This window comes from Stegostoma tigrinum, chromosome 3 (assembly GCF_030684315.1).
Source record: "Stegostoma tigrinum isolate sSteTig4 chromosome 3, sSteTig4.hap1, whole genome shotgun sequence".
NCBI lineage: Eukaryota > Metazoa > Chordata > Chondrichthyes > Orectolobiformes > Stegostomatidae > Stegostoma > Stegostoma tigrinum.
In genome coordinates, this window is record NC_081356.1 from 115,118,452 (window position 1) to 115,131,793 (window position 13,342).

General features: G+C 40.2%; 2 protein-coding genes across 4 annotated transcripts in view; one reads left to right on the forward strand and one right to left on the reverse strand.

Annotated features, from left to right (window-relative positions):
* Positions 1-9,727, forward strand: part of LOC125451016 (NACHT domain- and WD repeat-containing protein 1-like) — a 119,943-nt gene extending 110,216 nt beyond the window's left edge. For all 3 annotated transcript variants that reach the window (XM_048527646.2, XM_048527645.2, XM_048527647.2), the window contains 3 exons: positions 115-209; positions 5,945-6,069; positions 6,940-9,727. In XM_048527646.2, the coding sequence (XP_048383603.1) occupies positions 115-209; positions 5,945-6,069; positions 6,940-7,202 (483 nt within the window). In that variant the 3' untranslated portion in view covers positions 7,203-9,727. The remainder of the gene's footprint in view (positions 1-114; positions 210-5,944; positions 6,070-6,939) is intronic.
* ing2 (inhibitor of growth family, member 2) lies at positions 7,893-12,957 on the reverse strand. Its single transcript, XM_048527650.2, has 2 exons — positions 12,246-12,957; positions 7,893-10,416 (listed from the first exon to the last, which is right to left on the reverse strand). Exons 1-2 carry the CDS (start codon positions 12,379-12,381, stop codon positions 9,752-9,754), a joined length of 801 nt encoding a protein of 266 aa, XP_048383607.1. The 5' UTR covers positions 12,382-12,957; the 3' UTR covers positions 7,893-9,751.
* Positions 12,958-13,342: the final 385 nt, after the last annotated feature.

Below are 13,342 nucleotides of genomic sequence, written 5' to 3' on the forward strand. Positions count from 1 at the left end.
AAATAAACTGGTCACATAAGCCAAATAAACTAATACATTGTCACAGATGTATAGATACCATGTATGAATACTAGCACAACTCTTTTTTTGAAAAGTACATTGTTTTATGTTCAGGTCAAGAAACGTTTAAAAAATGAACCGAACGTCTGTTGTATTGCGATCACAGGCAATGCTGACCGAATTGTGTTTGGTGTCATGGAAGCAAACAGGTACTGCATAATACTATTACCACTTCAAAAACTTAAACATTTCACTGATTGAGAATAACACAAAGTTTATTAATCATGACAAGCATGTCATTCAAATTGCAGCACAACATGGGGCAAGGTCAACAGATTGGGTAGAACAGGCCTTTTGTCTAAATGGAAAGATCACAGACACCTAACTCCATTCCCTCCTTTGGTACGATCCTCAGAACTTAAGTCTTTGATCATCTGCCCCAATACCTCATCTGTTTTGGTGTCAAGTTCTGCTGCATATCATGTTCTTACTGCATGCACTTTCCTGAGGCATTGTCATTGATACTATTAAATTGTATTCAGGTCTCTTCATCTGTTAGATTAGCGTATCCTTTACTGCCTTCTATTGGTGACAGAATGAAATTGCAATGTTTTTGAGAAATACGTTTATTAGATGGCTATTTTCCTGAAGCAGCAACTCAAGACTAAAGCAAATCTGAATGCGTAACTGAGATAATAGGAACTGCAGATGCTGGAGAATCGGAGAATCATCCATTTTAAAAGGGAGAACTACACCAAATTTTCTTGCTTACCAACATCCCAACAGTTACACATTCAGAGATAACCAGGGTGTGGACCTGGATGAACACAGCAGGCTAAGCAGCATCATAGAGCAGGAAAGCTGATGTTTCAGGCCTAGACCCTTCTGATGAAGAGGCCCGAAACGTCAGCTTTCCTGCTTCTAAAATGTTGCTTGGCCTACTGTGTTCATCCAGGTCCACACCTTGGTTATCTCTGAATGTGTAACTGTTGGGATGTTGGTAAGCAATAAAATTTGGTGTAGTTCTCCCTTATAAAACGGATGAGACCAAGACAGGGAGCGAGATACAACAAAAATCTAGAGGCAATAATTAGGTGACCAGGTAGGTAATCAGTGAATTTTATTCTATTCTTCCTGTGAATTAGTGTAGTAATTTAAACTGGTACTGGGGACATACAAGAGAATACTAAATTTATAGCAATGATTATTGATATATTGAACATAACTACAGACATAGGACGCAAGGGCTTATTCCTAGAGCCTTACTAGAAGTGGCTACTGTGATAACGGATGCATTAGTAGTAAATTCCATAGAGTCTGGCTGTCTAGTTGTTGTATACAAAGAAAACAACCTGAGCTTATCCGGCCTCTCTTCATAGCTAAAGTGTTACATCCTCGGCAACATCCAAGTGAATCTCTCTTGCACCCCTCTAGTGCAATCACATCTTCCTATAGTGCTGAGACCATAACTGCACACAGTTCTCCAGCTGTAGCCTAACCAAATTCTGTACCGTTTCAGCATAACATCCCATACTGTTATAACCTGTTCTTTGACTCATAAAGGCAAGTGTCCTGTATACCTTCTTAACTTATTAAACTGTCCTGCCACTTACAGGGATTTTTGGACAAGTACCCCAAGATTCCTCAGTGCTTCCTAGTGTCCTGCTGTTCATTGGGCACTCTAATGTCTTATTATTTCTTCCTTCTTACTGCTTCTTCAATAAAATTGGCAGGGTTTTTTTCTCAATCATAAAATTAGGCAGAGACAACTTGGTTTTGAGAAAGTGAACTAAGGTTTGACAAATTTACTAGAGTTCTCTTGAGGATTGACAAGCAGAGTTGATAAAGGGAAACCTGGAAGTACAGAGCATTTTAGATTTCCAAAAGATAGTTGATGAGATGCCACGAAGGTTCTGCACAAGAATTTTTGTGGTGTTGACATTGATAAATCAGCAAGTATAGAGGAATGTCTAATTAACATGTACAGAAGATCTTGGATAAATGGGTCATTTTCAGATTGTCAAACCATAATTGGAGTGCTGTGGAGATCATTGCTGAGGCTTCAACTATTTATGATCTAAATTGAATTATTTATGATCTATATTAGTAACTTAGGTGAAGAGGCTTACTATACTGTGATTAAATTTGAAGATACAAAATAGGTAGCAGTACAAGTTGTGAAGAGGACATGAAGAGTAGGTTGAGTCGGCAAAACTGTCAGATGGGATATAATGTGGGAAAAAGAAAGATTGTCCAGTTTTGCAGGAAAAATAGAACAGCAAAAGATTTTTTTAAATGAAAATTGTGGATTGCTGCAGTACTAAGGGATTAGGATGTTCTTGTACATTAAACATTAGGGTGACACAATGGCTCAGTAGTTAGCACTGCAGCCTCACAGTGCCAGGGACCCGGGTTCAATTCCAGCCCTGGGTAACTGTCTGTGAGGAGTTTGCACATTCTCCCCGTGTCTGCATGGGTTTCCTCTGGGTGCTCCAGTTTCCTCCCACAGTCCAAAGAGGTGCAGGCTAGGTGGATCAGCCATGCTAAATTGCCCGTAGTGTTCAAGGATGTTTGGGTTATAAGGGGATGGGATGCTCCAAGGGGCAGTGTGGACTTGGTGGACCGAAGGGCCTGTTTCCACACTGTAGGGAATCTAATCTAATCTAATTTAATAAGCACACAGGCACTGTAAGTAATAAGCAAACCAAAGTTGGTCTTTACTGCAAGAGGATTAGTGTAGAAAGTAGGGGCAGCCTCACTGCAACTGTACAGTGCTTTGCTGAGATTGTACCTTGAGTACATTGTACACTTTTAGTCTCACGAAAGGATGCACTTGCATTGAAAACAGTTTGAAGAATGTTTACTAGGATGATTCTTATGATAGCGGGGCTGTCTTATGATGTAAGGTTTGTGTGGGTTAGGTCCAAGCATACAGAAGTTTAGAAGAATGAGAGGTGATTTTATTGAAATGTGCAAGATTCTGAGCAGACTTGACAGGGTAGATGCTGAGGTGTTTCCCCTCAGAACAAAATCTAGAACTAGGGACAGATTTAAATTAAGGGACAGGAAATGGTGTTATTAGTCTTTGGAATTCTCTTGCAAATGAATAATTGGAGGCTGACTATAAACTATATTCAGGGATAAGAATGATCAAAAATTATTCAGTCTTAAGGGGAACAGGCAAGAAAGTGGAATTAAGTCAACAATCAGTTGTGATAATTTTATCAGATGAAGAAACAGGCATGATGGGCTAAATAGAACATAGAACATAGAACAGTACAGCACAGAACAGGCCCTTCAGCCCACAATGTTGTGCTGACCGTTGATCCTCATGTATGCACCCTCAAATTTCTGTGACCATATGCATGTCCAGCAGTCTCTTAAATGACCCCAATGACCTTGCTTCCACAACTGCTGCTGGCAACGCATTCCATGCTCTCACAACTCTCTGTGTAAAGAACCCGCCTCTGACATCCTGTCTATACTTTCCTCCAACCAGCTTAAAACTATGACCCCTCATGTTAGCCATTTCTGCCCTGGGAAATAGTCTCTGGCTATCAACTCTATCTATTTCTCTCATTATCTTGTATATCTCAATTAGGTCCCCTCTCCTCCTCCATTTCTCCAATGAAATAAAATGGTTTGCTCCCCTTAATTATTTCATTCTTGGTGTATCTGGTTCTATTTATTGTCAGGGAACTTCTCAAAATCCTATGTCCCTATTTTATAAAGCTTTTCAGTTTGACTTCCTTCATTTTATATACTGTGCCTTTATTTATAAACCCCAGGATCCTACAAGCCTCCTATATCACTGTTTCAACTTTCCTAGCCACCTTCAAAGAATTATGCTAAAGATCCGTCTGCTCATGTACTCCCCTCAAAGTTGTACTATTGAGTCTGTATTGTCTCTGCTTCTTCTACCAAAATGTACTCCCTCACATTTCTCTGAATTGAAATTCATCTGCCAGGTGTCAGTCCGTTCGGCTAACTTGTTGATGTCAGTCTGAAGTCACTAAGTGTCATCCTCACAATTCATTACTCTCCCTAGCTTAGTATTATCTGCAAATCTAGAGATTTTGCCCTCAATAGCCATCTCAAAATTGTTTATACAAATCAGAAAAAGGAACCAAACATTGATCCCTGGGGAACACCACTTTGAACTTGCCTCCAGTCAAGGGCAATATGTCTAAATTTGCAGATGATACTAAGCTAGCGAGAATAGTGAATTATGAGGATAACACTGAGTGACTTCAGAGGGACATTGACAAATTGGGCTAATAAGCAGATTCTTTGCAGATGAATTTCAATTCAGAGAAATGTGAAGGAATGCATTTTAGTAGAAGGAACACAGACAGATCAGGCTCAATGTCTATCTATACCTACCCTCTGTTTCCATATTTTAGCCAATTTCTAAGCCATCCTGCCAAGGACCCATCAATCACAAACACTTCTAATTTTCTAACAATCTGCTATTTGGCACTGTATCAGATGCCTTCTGAAAGTCCAAATATCCATATCTACAACATTACCTTCATCCACTGTCACCTCGTCAAAGAACTCCATTAGATTTGTCAGACATGACTGCCCTTAACAAAGCGATGTTAACTGTCTAGTATCAACTTGTTTTTCTCTAAGTGTATATTTAACTTGTCCTGTGATATGGCCTCCATCAGTTTTCCCATTGTTGATGTTAAGCTGACAACAGCGTAGTTTCCTGGGTTATTCTTTGTCCCTTTCTTAAATAATGGTGTTACATTTGTAATCCTCCAGTTCACCAGGAATAATCCTGTGTTTAGACAGGCATGCAAAATTTCTGTCAACAGCTGAACAATTTGCTCCCTTACCTCTCTCAGTAATTGAGGATGCATTTCATCCATGCCTGGCAACTTCTCTACCTGCACCATTATCCTGCTCAGCTGCTCAACACCCACATTTTCAACTAGGCAAATATCACCATTTTATAATTTGGTAAAGACAGAAGCAAAGACAGTTAATAAAGTGTGAAGCTGGATGAACACAGCAGGCAAAGCAGAATCTCAGAGGCACAAAAGCTGACGTTTCGGGACTAGGCCCTTCATCAGAGAGGACAGTTAGCTACAGTTAAAGACAGTTAGCACCTCTGCCATACGTTTTGCTTCAGTGAGCAGTTTGCCCTGCTTATTCCTTTATGGGCCCCGCTCTATCCTTCACTAACTGTTTACTGTTAATAGGTATGAAGAACATTTTGCTATTTGTTTTAGCATAACCTGCCATCCTTTCCTCATGCTTCCCCTTAGCCTTCATTTTGATGCGGCATGAAAATAAAACATTTAACAATACCCAGCTAAATCTGAGCTAGAGACTGAGTTCTTGACCATGACACAATTTTTCCTCCCACTCAAAACAGTGATCATCTTCAACAGGAACAAGCCACTAAATCCCCACCAACGTGGAGGTGATGGTGAAGACCTTACTACTGACCACAGACTTAACTGAATCAACCACATAAATATTTTTGTTACAAGAGCAGGCTAGATGCTTGCAATTCTGCAATAACTAAAGTATCACTTTACTTCCTCAAGCCTTTCGATTTACAGTGCACAAGCCAGCATTTTATGGTGTGCAATCCGATAAATGCAGCTCATCCTGTCCCCAATGACTGCAATACTCCAAACATTCACCAGCAGGACATGAGGTGGCCAGCATCACTTCCAGACCTGCTGCCATCAAAGAGATGATCTTGTGCATTGTGTTTCTGCTTTCAGGGATATCGCCAACTTAATGTTACCAAATTGACTTTGCACTGTCATAAATTCAGTTCATTCAGGCACAGAATTAACCAATTCTTCTAGGGAAGCAATTGTATCATTTCACACCTGGAGCATAATTTGAACCCTTCCTTTTCTTCTGAGCATGCCAAGTTAATTGGTACTGATAGAACGTTTTCACGTTTTTTAAATAAAAGACTGAAAGTGTGGGACCCATTCAGAAAAGGCCACAAGACAATCCCAGGATATGAAAACCTTCATTTTAGAACAAACAGTACTGTGCATTTGACAGATGGTGGATCAAAAGCAATCGTTTTCGCAGGTATGTGCAATTGGATTTAACCCATTTCTAAGGTTTAAATGTTTCTCTTCCCCATTAAAAGTGGGGACCTGAAGCACACTATCCATTGGTTTAAATGATAGCTCAGTTATCTGACCCAGGGAGCAGTTTCCTGTTTGCCGAAGAGAACTGGTCCTCTTACTTCAACCATTCCATTTTCTTCAATGACAGTTTGAAGCACACAATTTGACTGATTACAAAATCTGTATGGAGTACCTGGTTTCCAGCATGTACTCAAAAGTGTTGGACTGCAGACCCAAATTCACATTTCATCAAACAGTGATTCAGGCCCATGGGCCTGCAGCAGGAATCAATACATCAAAGTTGTGAAAGCTGATTAACTGCACTGGTTAACATAAATCATTAATCTACTTCCGAAGGGCTAACTTGAGTAGGAAGATATGATAGAGCTCCATTATGCCTACTATGATGATGACAAAATGTAGATCTGTAGCTATGGAAAGATCTTTTAACCTTAATGCCTTAATTCAGAACAAAGCAAATACCAACCATTTGTTGGCACCTAATAACTCTATTGGCAGATACCTGTCAGATCTGGGTAGTCTGTAAAGTGTCTGGTGAGATTGATTCTAAATGAAGAGGAGTTGAGAGAATAAAATACAATTGTATTTCTCATTTTCCCATTAAATTATGTAATATTCCAAAAAGTCCAAATCCTACGAAGACGTCAGTCTTTCTGCTTCTTCCTGAATGGTATTTAAGGAGAAATCATAGGCTGGAATTAATTAGAAAGCCAGAGAACAGCAGTTTGAGCTTGAAAGTACTGTATTATAAATAGTTGTTTAATTCTGTAAAATTACTCTTAACTCTTATCTTACTCTCCTGCCTCAGGTGACGTGAGTGTTTGGGATCTTGATAGTGGCACAGTACTGTCCATTTTTACACCAGACAGCGTTATTCAAAACATGACTTTAGCACTTGAAAGCAACCTCATTCTTCTTGGCATGAGCAACAATCCTGTCCTCATTGTCTTAAAGCTGACATCAAAGAACAAACTTGAATTAACTTCCACAGGACGGAATATGTTTGGAGAAGAATCTAGCAGTGAGGAAGATGACAATTCTTATGAAGATTACAGTCTTCCTCAACCATGAATACAAATATCTTAACCATTGTTTGGGCTGTATCAGTTGAACACATTGAATTGATGGGGTCTGGTGACATTTTAAGAACACGACTGAACCTTGCAGGGACTTCTACGTGCAGATATACTACAACTTTTGCCGCATTTACATTTAGTTAGTTTTCACTAATGCTGCAGTCGTTCAACTGAAGTGCAGACACCTTTCAATTGCTAGGTTATAAATTAAGATCAACGCGTTCATTTTATTTGGAATTTCCAAATAAAATTAGAGCTAATACATTAGCAGATATTCAACATTAAGTGGATTAGCACATCTTCCTGGTTTGTTTAGAAATTGACGGTAAACTGGTGGTCCATTCAGACACTGCACTTTCTCCATACAACAGCACCTGGTCTATGTGAATATTTATTTTTCAATGTCCTATTTTACATATTAAATTGAAAGCTTCCATTCTCTTATCCTGATATTTTATATCAAGACCATAATTTTTCAAGTTGCATAGTTTTAAAATTTATGCAAGGAATTGGAATAAGAGTGGTGGAATTAATAGCAACTGGCTTAAGGAGGTATTTGGAGTATTCTGAAAAACAATTTTTGGAATAACCAACTTAACTCTATTGCAGACCCTGAGATTTCGTCTATAGTGAGGCTGTGTTTTGTATTTTTCTTTAAACCAAGAAAAGAATTAACTCTGAAAGCAAAAAAAAAACCCAGGAAGGCAGATTATTATTTGAATGGCTACAAATTGGGAGGGGAATGTTCAACAAGACCTGGATGTCTATGTGCACCAGTCACTGAAAGTAAGTGTGCAAGTTCAGTAGGTAAAGAAAGCAAACTGTACCTTGGCCTTCATAGCAAGAGGATGAGAGTACAGGAACAAAGCAGTCTTGCAAGAATTATGCAGACCACTGATGAGGCAACACCTGAAATATTGTGCACGCCATTTTGGTCTCCTTATCCGAGGGAGGATGTCCTTGTTATAGAGTAAGTGCAAAGGTTTACCACATTGATTACTGGGATGTTAACTAGGAGTTTGTATAGGGACCCCTGCTTTATATTGAAGGTCCTGACCTTGGCATGCAGGGAGAAATTCTCAAGTTTGCAATGCTTCCAAATTCTATAAAGGAGGGCACTTGGCTGAAGTTCAGTGAGGAGACTGAGAGGTGATGCACTGAGGTCAGCTGAACTTAGATCTCTGCTGGAGTACTGAGTAGTTCTGTGTCCTACAGTTTAAAATGGATGAAAACATATCAGGTAGAATGCAGAAAATGGTTATGAGAATGATTCTGGATGAGACACATCAGTTTTGAAAACAGTTTGGAGCTTTGATATTCTTTCTTCACCACAATGGAGTCTGGACAGTGTAAACTGGGAGTAACTGTTCTGTTTTATGGAAACATCTAGAATGAGAGGGCACATATGCATATGATTTGCAGAATAAAGATACTCAATGTGAGAAAAACAAAATTGTCCCATCGTGAATAGTTAAAGTCTGGAATACCTGGAAGCATGGTGGAAGTAGGTTCAACTGAGGCATTCAAAAGAACATGAGCTGATTATTTAAACAGAAACTATGTTTGGTGTTATGGGGAAAAGGCAGGAAAGTAGCACTGAAATTATGCTCATTCAGAGCTGGTGCAGACTCAACAGGCTGAAAGACTACAACAATTCAGGATTCTGTTTATTCTTCTAGAGAATGAAATGGCTTTTCTAGGAGTTTCAGGATACATGAGAATTTCACTTACGTTTATCATGGAGATGTAGGAGGAAGCCAAGTGAGAATACAAGTGCTAATCAAAACTGACCCTCAATTCAGTGCCTCAGATTTGACATCTCATGCTGATGATGGTGCTGGAGGTAATAATGTGGTCCAAGATATAGACTATTTTGCTTCTCTCAGAATAATGAGTGCACTTGCACAAAAGTTTAAAGCAGCTTTCGATCAAATCTACTTAAAGTACTAGTGAGTTTTGAGAAGATTTGTAGCTCAGAAAGTGGGACATAACACCAGCGCTTCATTGGAGGCTCACTGATGATGTTACTTAGAATGGTGACAAAACGTCTGAAAACTAACCTTTCAGCTCAGCGAGCAAACTCACATCCAGCTAATTAAAGTACCACAAGCTAAAGTTTAACTCCTAAATATGATGCCAAAATCTATAACACTGTTGCTACTGTAAGCACCAAATTGTGTTAGACTAAACCTGAAGGGCCACACAAATTATATCTGGCCAACCTTTGCAATAAACTAAGTTACCACTTCCAGTGTCTCAACAGGAGGACTGTACTCTCCTTAAATGTTATACACTTCCTAGATGTTAAATCCATAGATGCAGAGAGATATGTATTCAGCTACTTTGAGCTCCTTTAAAAGCTGCTTAAATAAGCAAATCTTCGCAAATACGATTTGGGGTACACAAGTCAATGTACATTAATTAGAATTCAGCCATGTTTAATACCATAGTAAAAATGATTGCATAGTTATACATACAATTTAAGCTGATGCCTTATACATGATGTTGAAAGTTATTAAAACTGTGTAATATTTATTGTAGTCACTACCTTGACTTCCTATCTTTTTTTGATTTTTCTATGCACTTGTCCATAGTCTTTTCAGTGTCACCTCTGCATTTAGGACAATACCATTTGCCTTTTGGCTTGTATGTTAAGCCTACACAGGAAAAATGAAACCACTCAATTGGACATTCGTCATTATCACATCCTATCATTTCACCATAAGATACTTGGTTGCACAGACAGTAAGTGGGTTCGTTAGGATCAATAGGAAAGTCAATAGGGGAGATTTCCCTTTCAGGTCTAGCTTTTGAGCGCTTCTTTTTTGAGGATTTTGATCTTTTCTCTTTAGGAGGCTCCTCTCCCTCTTCAGTTTCATTACCAACATGACACAAGTCACGGTTTTCACCATTTTTCTGTCGACGCAGCCTTCGGGAAGGTCTTTCCGTTTGAGACACTTCCATTTTGATCTTCTCAATAGACCGCTCATGTTCATTTAGGTCCTCAAAACATTCTGAGTGACTATCCATCTCCCTTGCACAATTCTCTACCTGCTCACTCATGTGAGAAACAATCTGAATTTTCTCATCTCCCAGCTCTTGAGAGTTAATTAATGCTCGCTGGAGTTGATGCAGCAATCGTTTTCTTTGAGTGATGTCCGTTTCTTGCTTATACTTTTCATAAGCATCATCAAGTTCCTTTAAAACTTCTGAAACAGGAAATTAACATCTAAGTTTACAAATTAAGTAACAATTAGCATAGTATTATTTTAATATCCATCAGCATCTGTGCTTTAAATCAGTTTTCTGCATTTTAAAATAAAGCCATTAGACCACTTTTGACCGCACTAACAGACATTTCTAGAGTCACAGGAGTAGACAAAATGTTTATATGCGATGCCAACATGAGCTGGCCTCACTGCCATAACCTACTCACCTTTACAATGAGTTGGCACAATTGCAACAATATAAACACCAAATTCAAAATTTAGATCAAATACAAAAGACACAGGCACAGGGGGAGGAGCAACAGTTGGATTTATTAGAACAACACCAAAGAGATACCAATCAGAAAATTTTAACCAGCCTGGAACTCTTCATTGAGGAAAAGTGAGAACTGAGAGGTAATGTGATAGAATTTGATTTGATACGTTATTGTCGCATGTATCTAAGTAGAGCAAAAAGTTTTGTTATGCTTGCAGTACAAGCAGATCATACTACACAAAGATTGCTGTGTGATAGAACAGAACAAGGAATAGAGCTACAGCTGCAAATGTGAACAAAAAGTAAGATCAACATTTGATTTGAAATTCAAGAGGTCCATTCAGAAGTCAAATAAGTGGGAAAGAAGCTGTTTTTGAATCCGTTCGTGTGTGTGTTGAAACTTTTCTACCTTCTGCCTGAAGGAAGAGGTTGGAAGATATTATATCTGTGATAGGAGAGGTCTTAGCTGCAGTTCCCATTATCTCTTAGATGATATTGGCTGCTTTTCCAGGGTAGTGAGAAGTGTAGATAGAGTCAATGAATGGAAGACTGGCTTACATTATGGACTGAGCTGTGTTCACAACTCTCTGTAGTTTCTTACAGTCCTATATGGTGCAATTGTGGTAACAAGCGGTGATGCATCCAGATAGAATGCTTTCTATAGTGCATCTATAAAATTTGTTGACAATCCTTATGGAGATATTTGATAGGGCAGACGTACAGAAGATATTTCTATTGGTAGGCAAGATCAAATCCAAGACAATGACAAACATATCCAATTAATAATTCAAGAATGCCTCATTACTGACTGGTTGGAATGCGTAGACCTTGCTACTGCCCAGAATAGCTGAGATCAAAACTTGATGCGCTTAAAAAAAGCCAGATAAACAATGTAACTTATTTTAAGGTACACAATTCATAATATAGAAAACCATGTTGCAAAGAATCATTTGGCACAGAATTCAAATACTGTTGAAACGAAACATACATGACTGAAGTTTTCCATTTGTAAAAGTTTATGACTTGCAAGTTGGGCATCATTATCTCAGCCATCCCAAATGGCATTCTAGAAGGTAGTGGTCATTAGCTTTCTTGAACCACTGCACTCCATGAGGGATTGTGGACAGTATCCTTAGAAAGGGGTGTGTGTGTGTGAGGGTAAATGTGGTGAGGGGGGTAGTGGGATAGGAAGGATGTTGGGGGGGGTGGAAAATGAATGTGGAGGGGGGAAAAGATTGTTGGGGGGTAAAAAGAATGTTGGGGGGGTAAGAAGAATGTTGGGGGGGTAAGAAGAATGTTGGGGGGGGTAAGAAGAATGTGGGGGGGGGTAAGAAGAATGTGGGGGGGGTAAGAAGAATGTGGGGGGGGTAAGAAGAATGTTGGGGGGGGGTAAAGACAACGTGCAAAATCCAGGCCAGGTATCCAAAGTATCTCGTTTCCGCCACGCACCCCATTCCTCCTCCTTCTCCCTCCCTCCCAGCCGGCGCAGCAGCAGCAGCGGCGGCGGCGGCGACTCTGAACTCAGCGAGCAGCCGGCCCCTTCTCCCCGTCTCACCTCGGTACTGGGTGTCGATCTCCCTCAGAAGGGAGACGCTCCGTTGCAGCTCCAGCGGTAATGCCTCCACACTCTCCAAGTAGTCCTCCACATACCCGGAGAGCCGGGCCTTGGGGCACTGCCCGAGCCCCAGCATAATCCTGCTGGCGGCCACCCCGGTAAACTCTCCAAACAAGCCCGGGGTCTGCTACGGCCTGGCTCCGCTCCGCGCCTGCGCACTCACCCGCGTCACGTGACCTCGACCGCGTCTTCCCTCGATTTAAAAAAAATCAAAACACGATTGTATCCTGATAATCTGTAGTGATAACAGCCAAGCCGTCGGACGGAATTATATTAACTTCGAACTTCGCCTTTGAAGGAGGAAAATAAAACTTGCTGCTTTGAAGGGCGTAGATACCACCTCTAATGGTTGGTGACCATGGAGACGGTTTCCATGACGATGGCCGTTAAAAAGCGGGCATTCTGAGAATGAGCCCCGTGTTGTTGATGTACTCTGTACATTACCTGCGTAACTTCCGGCTTAGACGGATGCCCCATCTGTGTCCGCGCGCTCCGTCGTGAAGAACATCTTGGCGCTTTCAATGCGGAAATTACAGACAAGGGGAACCGCTTCAAAGCGGGGCATTCGCTGCCACGGGTCCGGGGACTTTCCCCTAGGCGCATATAGAATGAATAGGAACCAAAGTCCTCCGTTAGTAGCCTAGTAAGCAGGTCTTCAGAATGCCTCGGTGTTCTTCAGGGATGACAGGACTATATATGTCAACAGCATAACAGTCACTTTACAGTTGTGGAACCTGAAAGTTTGTCACAGGCACAATGGTCGTTTGTTCATTTCTTTACAAACAATGGGATATTACTTCTTTTTGTATTTGTGGCATTTAGCAAAATAAAGAAGATGGTTTTGGAAAGTCAGAATTGCATATGATTATGCTAATTATCATACTTTCCCCCAATAACAGCAAAACGCTGGAACTGCATCTGAAATGAATGCAGATCGGCTGATTACTTATCAGTGTATAACCTATGAATAACTGAAAATGTGCTTGGAAAAGGTTGTCGTAATCAGGAAGGGTAGCATGGTTCTCCAAGATAAAGTC

What these genes read in the sequence shown, in the direction of transcription:
- ing2 (XM_048527650.2), bottom strand. Translation starts at nt 12,381, where the DNA reads ATGCTGGGGCTCGGGCAGTGCCCCAAGGCCCGGCTCTCCGGGTATGTG. An exon ending in GATCGACACCCAGTACCGAG is followed by an intron (nt 10,417 to 12,245) that starts GTGAGACGGGGA and finishes TTCCTGTTTCAG; the next exon opens with AAGTTTTAAAGGAACTTGAT.